Source organism: Selaginella moellendorffii, unplaced genomic scaffold (genome assembly GCF_000143415.4).
Source record: "Selaginella moellendorffii unplaced genomic scaffold, v1.0 SELMOscaffold_66, whole genome shotgun sequence".
NCBI lineage: Eukaryota > Viridiplantae > Streptophyta > Lycopodiopsida > Selaginellales > Selaginellaceae > Selaginella > Selaginella moellendorffii.
In genome coordinates, this window is record NW_003314327.1 from 407,380 (window position 1) to 417,093 (window position 9,714).

Genomic DNA, 9,714 nt, shown 5'->3' on the forward strand with positions numbered 1-9,714 from the left:
TGTTATGTTGAGAGGCTGGGAATTTACACTGGGGCCTTGTCAGGGACACTGTCCCTGGCAAAGCTACAGTAGCCAGCGAAGCACTAAGAAAGAAAGAAAGAAAGCGTTGCCACACCAACAAAAGTGGTGTGTGAGTGTGTGTGTAAGAGGGGAGGAAAGAAGCGAGGAAGAAGAAGAGAAGAGAGAGCTTGTCTGATTGCTCTCTGTGTGGCTGGCGCTGCGCAAAGAATTGATAGATGGTGTGAGAAATTCGTAGGGAATTTGGTGAAATCGATTGGGTTTTCTTCCCGTAAGATCGTTGCTGGGCGTGATTGCGACGGCCTCGATCGGCATTTTGCCGGATCTGGATCTACATTCCTTCGTCGCGTCCTTTCCCTTCATTGGATCTCCTGGCGATGAATTGATGAAGATCCAATCAATATGTCCCTTGGCTTTTGGGTAGATCTTGGCGATTCGGGAGGAGATTGGCGAATTGGATGAGAGGTAATGTGTCTAGTAGAGGATGGCTTGATGGAATTGGAGATCTACCCGTACTGTAGCGTTCTAGACAGAGTCAAGCCTTGATCTATCTATTTGTCGCTTTTCCTTCGTCCACTCTATCTAAATCTTTTGCCTTTGGCATGGGTTTGCAGGTTTTTTGCTTCGTCGCCTTCTTTCTTCTCTTCTGCCGCTCTGATTGATTGACATGGGGAAGTCTACGCGGTGGCTGCTGGCCTTGATTGGACTCAAGAAATCCTCGAAAAAATCCTCTGTGGAAGAACAAGATGTGGTAAGCTCCAGATAGTTTACTATGATAGGTAATAGAATGTTTTCCACACTTTAGAGGAAGAGCAGCAAAGACAAGAGGCGATGGAGCTTTGGAAAATCAGCAGCGGCCCCGGCAGACTTCGCGAAACCCAGCTCCAGTTCCGCGAGAGAGATGGATCACAGCCAAAACGAGCAGGCCAAGCACGCGATTGCGATCGCGGCTGCGTCCGCTGCCGCCGCCGAGGCCGCCGTCGCTGCTGCTCATGCCGCTGCTGCGGTGGTCCGCCTCACTGGCGCTGCAAACTACGCTAGTCCAGTTTTCGAGCTCATCAGTCGCGAGGAATGGGCCGCTATCAAAATCCAGACTGCCTTTCGTGGCTACTTAGTAAGTTGTTCTTCGAGCTCGCCACCTTGCTTCTTATCGAGAGCTTGATTGTTTCTCTAGGCTCGGCGAGCTTTGCGTGCGCTGAAGGCAGTGGTGAGGATCCAGGCATTGTTTCGAGGCCACCGAGTTCGAAAGCAGGCCGCCATAACTTTACGATGCATGCAAGCTCTTGTCCGAGTCCAGGCCCGAGTCCGAGCTCGCCGGGTCCGGATGTCCAAGGAAGGTCAGGCTGTCCAGCAGCAGCTCCTGGAGCGCAGGGGACGCTATCGAAAATCCATGGTTTGTTCATTGCTTTTTCTTTCGATAGTCCATTTTTTCATTCTTTTTGTTTTCTTCGATCGTAGGATGGATGGATTGCAAGCACTGGCACTGTGGAGGATTTCCATGCCAAGAACGAGCGAAAGCACCTGGGAGCGATGAAACGGGAGCGAGCTCTGGCCTATGCATTCTCCCAATCAAACCAGGTCTGTGTAGAGATTTTGTTCATGTTGAGAGAAAATCGTGCTTGTTTGTCATGTCTCAAAACAAATTTCTCTTTTTCTATCTCTGGAGTCCAATGTTTCTTTTTGCATGTATAGATTGCGAGTGATGGTTCTGTGCTCTCAAAGTCGTCAAAATTCTATCTTTTCCATCCCTGGAGAGTTTCTTTCTTTCTTTTTGCATGTATGGATTGCTCAAAGTCTCTTTTATTATTTCGTATGTTTCTCTAGCTGGCTTTCTCGCTATTCTCAAAACTCTTCTGCAAGTTCGTCCAGATCACGATGTGTGTTTATTATAGCCACATTTTCATGGTCAATTACTTTGGTTCTGTTTCTGTGATATAGCTGACGAAGTTTCTGGCCGAGTTGCAGAGCCGAACAGCATCACCCATGGTGATCGACTGCGAGCCCGACACCCCACACTGGGGCTGGAGCTGGCTCGAGCGATGGATGGCGGCGCGGCCCTGGGAGAATCCTTTCGAGGCCACCAGTCCGGTCGATTCCGGCTGCACCAAGATCGTCGAAGTCGACTATAACAACCAGTCCACCAACAAGCTAAATCCAGCCAAAGCTCCGCCGCCACCACCTTTGTCATCAACACCACCGAGCAGCAACACAGCCATAGCAAAACCCGCCAAGAAACGATCCGGCTCCGCCTCGGAATCCATCCCGGACGCGCACAAGATCGTGATTCCAAGCCCCACGAATCCAGCGCCTCCAATCTCCACTGATCGCCACGGACTTTCCCCCAATGCGCAAAACTTGCTCTCTCACCCGAGTCCAGTGATCGACCACCACCACCACGCCGATCAATCCTCCAGCGCTGCCGCCATTGCCGCTTCTCCAAAAGATCTCCTGGCTCTGGACGACTGTTTCGCCAAGAACACCCTCAAGCCTCTCAAGAACGCTGCTGCTGCTGGTGCGGGTACCAGCGCGGAAAACCAGAGCTTTGTCCAGGATTTCCAGCAGGGGATCATCCGGGACATGGATCTCACCCTCGCCGGATCCTCGTCCGAGCTCCCGGCGGCGGCGGTGCCGAGCTACATGGCCACCACGCAGTCGTCCAAGGCCAAAGTTCGCTCCCACAGCACGCCCAAGCAAAGGCCGGAGCAGCTCTTGGGCTTGACGATGCCCGACACTCCCAGGAAGAGCATGAGAAACTCCATGAATGGCGGCCACCTCCTCCTCGCCGCCACCACCGCCAGTGGAAGTTTCTCCTCCGCCACCGCTGCCGCCAATAATGCTGGCTCCATCGCTGGAGCCCTGCTGAGAAGAGGTGGCAGCGCTTCCTCCTCGCAGCACGGCAATGGCAGAGGCTTCTCCACTGGATCCATGGCGCTGGATAGATCCTTGATCTCTTTCAAGGATGGCCACGCGAGCTTGTCCATCAATGGCGACATGAGAAAGCCCTTTAGATTCTAGTCTTCTCCCAAAAGAACTGGAGGACAACGAAGTGTAAGTATACGTAGTTCGTGTGTGAATAATACATTCCATACTCGTGTCTTCGCGGGAAATTTCAAATTTTAAAAAAGATACTTTTCAAATATACCAATTTCGATTTTCTTCTCGAAGGAGAATATCCTTAGGAGTAGCTTGAGGGCCATTGTAGGAAATTTAAATGTCGGGAGTGGAAAAACAGCGTTCACTGGCCCTCCGTACACCGGGCGGTCAAACCTGTGGCATATTCTCCTAGCCGTGCATACGGATTGCTGGAATTGGCGCCAAACGCCACAGGCCGTTGGATGGGCATATTCCAGATAGGGTAAGCTCTCTGTTAGGTGCATTTATGATCCTTAGTAGGGGTTTTTATTGGCCGGTGGCTTTGGAGCGCCGGTGGCAGTGGCGATCGATTAGTTCCTTCGATCTTCTCTATTTTTTTAGCAGGGTTTCTCCTTCCAGGGCATTGACAAGCGAAGCATTGATCAGTGTTGCAGTGGGATCCAGGGCGTGGCACACAGCGCTTCTTCCACTTCTTTCTTTTCTCTTCTTTACTCTCCCGGCAAGGGTTGCTTTCTTCGAGGCGCTGGGCTTGCATTTGACAGTTCCGTGACAGGAATCCCTGGAAAGCTCCCATTTCTCGCGGCAATGAGGAAGGTGAAGTGAAATATCGGGAGCATTGCTGGGATCTTCAGTGATTTCGCATGGCTTGGCGATCTAGCTAGCGATATTTCGGGGAGCGATGGAGGAATCGGGGGAATTTCGCATGGATGTGAGCAGGGAAGTTGCGAGCACTAGCGGCAGGCGATCCAATTCGCTCCATTTGCAGCTCGGCGATGTGTTGCATAGCGGCAGCAGCAGCAGCAGTAGCCAGATCGTGCTCGAGGTCACGCTTGACGTTCACAGGGATTCGATCTCGCTCAAGAGCGTCGCCCCGGCTGGAAATCCCGAAAATATTCTCCGCTTGCATTCGTGGGATAAAATGTTGCATCATGGCAAATCGGAGATGGAGCTCAAGAAGGTGGGGCGCAATGGGAGCTCCGCGCGGATCTTGCCGCTGAATTTCTCCCCGGATGGCGAGGGCGGCCAGCTCTCGAGATCGATGTCCGGCACGGAGTATGCGATCGAGGGCTTGCGCTTCATCGAGAAGACAATTGCCAGCAAGAACGCAAAGTCTCAGTGGGAGGCTGTGGAGCTTAGATTTCACAAGCTCGCCAACGAGGAGTGTCGGCTTTCACGCTCGGACTTTGGGGAATGCATTGGTAAGCCAACAAGAAAGAGTTTGATGGAAAAGCTGACGATCGTTAACTACTCAGGAATGAGCGATTCCAAGGAATTTGCGGAGTTGCTGTTTGATGCTCTAGCCCGGCGGAAAGGCCATGACGAGCTGTGGACCGCTTCGAAGGAAGAACTCCGGGACTTTTGGCTTCAAATCACAGACAAGAGATTTAGCTCTCGATTGCAAACATTTTTTGACTTGTAAGTTGTCCAGTCTTTTCTTTGATTGTTCTAAATTTTATCCATAGGTGTGACACGGATCTGGACGGTCGCATATCAGAAAACGAAGTGAAAGAGGTACATATGGAGTTGATTTTACTCCCTCTGCTTTTGCTCGAGCTAAACTAAAGGAACAAGCCCCGGATTGCAGATAATTCTACTCAGTGCGTCGGCGAACAAGCTCTCGTTTCTGCAAGAGCAAGCTGAAGAATACGCAGCTCTCATCATGGGAGAACTCGATCAGAATAAACAAGGATACATTGAGGTAAGAAGCTTCCTACCACGCAACCTTTCAACGTTCAACTTATTTCAGGTGAAACAACTTGAACGGTTGATGCGAGAGCCGATCGCACTCGCTGAGGATCCGTCCTATGGGTACGCGTGTGCTCCAACTTTACACTCTCGAAGAAGAAACCGATTGCATTTACTCCAGAGAACGATCAAGTACTTCGCTCTGGACAACTGGCAGCGGATATGGGTGCTGTGCGTGTGGTTTCTCGCCATGACCGGTCTTTTCACCTGGAAGTTCATAGAGTACAAGAACAGAGCCGCTTTTAAGATCATGGGATACTGTGTGTGCACGGCCAAGGGCGCTGCGGAGACTTTGAAACTCAACATGGCATTGGTCCTGCTGCCAGTTTGCAGGATCACAATCACGTCCTTACGCTCCACTGTTTTCGGATCCATACTACCTTTCAACGACAACATCAACTTTCACAAGGTATGACTTCGTTTGTTCCTGTGTTTGTACGCATGCTTACTTACGATGGCCTGTTTTCCAGCTTATTGCTGCAGCGATTTTGTTCGGCGTTTTGCTTCACGGAGGAACTCATATTGCTTGTGACTTCCCCAAGATGGCCAACGCAAACAGTCGTATATTTCTTGATACTATTGGGCATGGTTTCCACGGCCGGCAACCATCTTTCCTTGGCATATTGGCTTCGATTGAGGGGATTACGGGGATTATCATGGTGGTCCTGATGTCAATAGCTTTTCTTCTTGCAACGCACTGGTCCCGCAAGAACATCGTCAGGCTCCCTTGGCCCCTCCACAGGTTAACAGGATTCAACGCATTTTGGTACTCGCATCATCTTTTTATTTTGGTCTACGCCTTGCTGATCATACACTCGGTGTTTCTCTTCCTGACCCCAGACTGGCTGCAAAAGACGGTACCTACATTATGATCTGATTGACTTCTGATATTTTTTGTACTGCAGACGTGGATATATCTATCCTGTCCATTGCTGCTGTACGTTGGCGAGAGGTTCCTGCGCGTTTTAAGATCGAGGCAGCATCGAGTCAACATAGTAAAGGTAACTTTCCGCAGCAAATTGTCTCTCGCGCTGAAACTTTGTTTCACAGGCAGCAATTCATCCTGGCAACGTTCTTGCCTTGGACATGACGAAACCTCCAGGCTTCAAGTATCGGAGTGGCATGTACATGTTTCTGCAGTGTCCAGCGATCTCGCCATTCGAGTGGTAAAAATCTTTGTGACCCTAGCAAGCAGATTGAAACACTTTTTCTTCTTCTTTTGTATGGCCAGGCATCCCTTCTCGATCACGTCTGCGCCCGACGACGAGTTTTTAAATGTGCACATACGGACAGTGGGGGACTGGACCAAGGAAATGAGGAAAATGTTTGCAAAGGTTTGTTTGCTTCCCCTTCAATGCCTGTCCTGATCCACAGTTGTGCGTAGGCAGTTGACACTAGCTCTTCCATCGACGATTCACGGTCAGTGATTCCAACAACCAAACGTTTCCGTTAGTCCGCGGCTGGCTGGCTTACATCTCCTGACAGGTTTCCAAAGCTCTACATTGATGGACCTTATGGCGCTCCTGCTCAGGACTACCGGAAGTATGACGTGATGCTCCTCGTTGGCTTGGGAATCGGAGCTACACCTTTTATCAGCATCTTAAAGGACATGCTCAACAACATCAAATCCACGGAGCAACAGTCGGTAAGCTTCTCTCTTTTGTTTTCTAGTTCTTTTCTTAGCACAAGTTGTGTTGCTTGCTTGCTCGCAGGACATAGACTTTAGCAAGCCGTTTGATAGCCCGAGAAGAAAGAGCCGCAAGTCTCGTGGCCCAACAAACGCCTACTTCTACTGGGTCACCAGAGAGCAAGGCTCGTTCGAGTGGTTCAAAGGCGTCATGAATGAGGTGGCCGAAATAGATCACAAGGTCAGCCACTCGTCACCAATCTTAAGTCAGCCCCGCAACCACGATAGAAGCTCTTGGTTGATTGCAATGCTCAAAAGAAAAGATTTATTGCTGACGTATAAAGTTTTTGCTTCCGCAGGCAGTAATTGAGATGCACAACTACCTCACAAGCGTGTACGAGGAAGGTGACGCGCGCTCGGCTCTCATTGCAATGGTACAAGCTCTACACCACACCAAAAACGGCGTGGATATCGTCTCGGGCACCCGGGTAAAAAACTTTCATCCCCAGAGCTTTCGCTAAGATCTTCTTTTCTTCTTCTTTGTGCCCAGGCACGCACTCACTTCGCAAGGCCAAACTGGGACAAGGTGTTTGCACGTCTCACTGCTACACACGACAATTCAAGGATAGGTAAGAAGAAGAGAAGAAAATGATGAGAGCAAACTCCACTTACTTTGGTTGTTGTTAGGAGTGTTCTACTGCGGGCCTTCGCAAGTCGCCAAAGAGTTAGATGTGCTGTCCCGGAAGTATTCCCAAGAGTCCAACACCAAATTTATATTCCATAAGGAGAACTTTTAGGCCGCGCGAAAAGAGCAGTGGAAAAAGAGGAAGAACCTCTCTTTCTCTTAGCTGCAACAGTGGGAGCCTTTTATGCAAGAGCACGACGCTCTACCTCATCCCAGTAGACGTTTGGTGGCCATTGTCAGCGGGCCTGGACCACGTCACCACTGGATATATTATGTATAGCTATCGCAACACGAAAATAAATTACAAATCCACATTGTACCTGCCATGTCGGTGCTCCAAAATCTTTCCAAAGGTTTGGCTGGCCACCAAAATCTATCGTCATCCACCGCAAGAAGAATCCATGGCTATGTTATGCTAAAACAACCAGCAATATAAAATTGTGAGCATCTCAGCTCTTGATAACAATACTTATTGTGGTGCGAGGATCGCTTTAATGCTGCAGTTTGTTGGTTGGAAAGAAAACCTAAACCCCGCCGATGGTTGATTCTATCGTCCATGCCAACTTGCTTGAACAACCCCGCTCTGTTGCTTCCGTTGTGGGGAGCTGTCAAGATGGACGCACTCTCTCACTGACGATCCACTTCAACCATTTGGATGTCATTAGGCGAGAGTAGCACGCCTGGAGTTTGTTCGTCCAGGCTGTCCGGGAACAAACTCGTAGATATACCACCTCCAAGCGACGAGTTCCCGTTTAACAGCAGGCTTTGCCCGTGCGCGAACGTCCCATCCACAGCTCCCAATGAATCGGCCTAGCAGGAGGTACACGAACAAAGTTTAATGCAAAAACAAGTTTTCCACTGCAATGAAGAATCGCTCACCCAATACAGGTCCAAAGCCGATGAGCGGAGCACGTCCGCGTTTGACGATGAGCGGAGCAAATCAGAGCTGGATGTGCCTTGTGACGTCCCGAGTAGCGAACAAGCGGCGGACATAAAACGCTGGAGTAAATAAAACACAGAGAGACGCTGGAAGCATGCATACCCGAGCACGACCCAAATGTGCTCCTTCGTTTTGAAAGAAAACGCATCGCATGTTTCTTCGCCTCCCCACACCGAAGGCGTTAGAGAATATCGATCGGCGTCGTGCTTGGAGGCGTCATTCAATACAATGAAGCGATCAACTGAAGAAGCTCCCAGTAAATCCTGCAAAAGCCCGCAAGATTTGGAATAAAGATGTACGTCGAACTGTTAGCTTACCTCATCTCGCCAAAGCCGCTGGCCAAAGCCGTCCGTACTTGAGAATTGTAGTTGGTCATACAACCAACTACAGCCAGGTACTTGAGAATCCAGTTGAGAATGATCTTCGTGTCTCTCGATAGCTCCGCACCAGATTTTGAGCTCTTTCCACAAACATTTTGGCACCAGCCAAACCTGTCCAGCATAGCATGGTGGCAGTGAAGTTAGCAACTCCAAACGAAAGAACACGAAAGAATAAACAAGCATTACCTCAAGCGAAATACTTGACGTCTTCCTACGGTATCGTAAACGTCTGCAGCGCACATCACATCTTTTGAGTTCCAGCTTGTAGAGGAATGCTCGAATGAAAGGATAGAGACGAATGTCTCCAGTAGCCACAGAGCAGCGACCCAATTTCTGAGACAAGTGCTGTAGAACAGAGCTTATGCTTTTTGAGGCCTTTAGCGTCAGCTCAAGGTGCGGATGTTTTAGTCTTGTCGTCAATTGGAAAAAGGTGCTGCTAAACCGAGCGTCTGCTTTTCAAAAACAGACTTGCCAAAATTCCAGTCATTTTTGCTTGTCCATATTATATTCTTCCAGTTCTCCACCTCCAATGATCGATTTCGCTCGGATTCAGGAACCGTTTTGGGGCTATCTGCAGACATTTTAACACACACACACACACGCAAAACTGCAAAAAATAACAGACCTTCAAGTTGAGGCACTAGTACTAGAGTTCGTATCTACGATATTTTCTTGACGTCACCAGTAGCAATACTGGCAGGTTTGTCCGTGCTTGCTTTAACCTTCTTTTCATCTTTCTTCCGATCCTTCAGACGATGTTGCTCCTAAATTAGACATAAAAATGCATCAGGAGAGTCCACAGTAATGAGCATACATACCAAAGCAGTCGTAAATGTCGAGGCTTCAAAATGGAGCTTAAAAGACGAACACTTGAACTTTTCCAGAGCGACCACCTGAAACAAAAGATTTAAATGTCTAAGACAAATGAGATCCACCTCACCAGCATAACATCGCTGAATGTACATCTTTGGAGTCCCTCGCATCGAACTTGTTCATGCGCTTAATCAAGCGGTAGTAGTAATGGCGGACCTCCAGGCTACGCACCAATTAAAACAGGATCTTTAGAACAAGACAACTAAACCTTTAAAACATCGATTGGCTACCGTAAGGGAATCTAATCCTTCCCTCACACCTTCACGGCTGTTGTACCCTTCGAGTATGGTATGGACTAGCAGGTTTTCAACCTGGAAAACAATAAATTATTCACAAAAGCCACCACTAGCTT

At 49.1% G+C, this 9,714-nt stretch overlaps 2 protein-coding genes across 3 annotated transcripts; both read left to right on the forward strand.

Moving 5' to 3' along the window:
* Positions 1-27: 27 nt before the first annotated feature.
* On the forward strand, positions 28-3,099 carry LOC9649289 (protein IQ-DOMAIN 1). Of its 2 annotated transcripts, none has more exons than XM_002985116.2 (6): positions 28-483; positions 633-769; positions 824-1,132; positions 1,193-1,411; positions 1,477-1,596; positions 1,957-3,099. In XM_002985116.2, the coding sequence occupies exons 2-6, from the start codon at positions 686-688 to the stop codon at positions 3,031-3,033; spliced, it is 1,809 nt and encodes a 602-aa protein (XP_002985162.1). In that variant the 5' UTR covers positions 28-483; positions 633-685; the 3' UTR covers positions 3,034-3,099. The 2 variants fall into 2 exon arrangements, with proteins under 2 accessions (XP_002985162.1, XP_024515001.1); XM_024659233.1 differs by having other exon boundaries at positions 44-483; positions 1,984-3,099.
* Positions 3,100-3,437: 338 nt separating this feature from the next.
* LOC9649290 (respiratory burst oxidase homolog protein A) lies at positions 3,438-7,495 on the forward strand. Its single transcript, XM_024659226.1, has 15 exons — positions 3,438-4,310; positions 4,365-4,527; positions 4,575-4,623; positions 4,697-4,810; positions 4,859-5,266; positions 5,328-5,714; positions 5,763-5,858; positions 5,908-6,023; positions 6,089-6,191; positions 6,242-6,276; positions 6,343-6,502; positions 6,570-6,725; positions 6,844-6,972; positions 7,035-7,113; positions 7,172-7,495. Exons 1-15 carry the CDS (start codon positions 3,791-3,793, stop codon positions 7,279-7,281), a joined length of 2,625 nt encoding a protein of 874 aa, XP_024514994.1. The 5' UTR covers positions 3,438-3,790; the 3' UTR covers positions 7,282-7,495.
* The last annotated feature ends 2,219 nt before the right edge of the window (positions 7,496-9,714 follow it).

What these genes read in the sequence shown, in the direction of transcription:
- LOC9649289 (XM_002985116.2), top strand. Translation starts at nt 686, where the DNA reads ATGGGGAAGTCTACGCGGTGGCTGCTGGCCTTGATTGGACTCAAGAAA. An exon ending in CTGCCTTTCGTGGCTACTTA is followed by an intron (nt 1,133 to 1,192) that starts GTAAGTTGTTCT and finishes TTGTTTCTCTAG; the next exon opens with GCTCGGCGAGCTTTGCGTGC. An exon ending in CATTCTCCCAATCAAACCAG is followed by an intron (nt 1,597 to 1,956) that starts GTCTGTGTAGAG and finishes TCTGTGATATAG; the next exon opens with CTGACGAAGTTTCTGGCCGA.
- LOC9649290 (XM_024659226.1), top strand. Translation starts at nt 3,791, where the DNA reads ATGGAGGAATCGGGGGAATTTCGCATGGATGTGAGCAGGGAAGTTGCG. An exon ending in ACAACATCAACTTTCACAAG is followed by an intron (nt 5,267 to 5,327) that starts GTATGACTTCGT and finishes CCTGTTTTCCAG; the next exon opens with CTTATTGCTGCAGCGATTTT. An exon ending in GCGATCTCGCCATTCGAGTG is followed by an intron (nt 6,024 to 6,088) that starts GTAAAAATCTTT and finishes TTGTATGGCCAG; the next exon opens with GCATCCCTTCTCGATCACGT.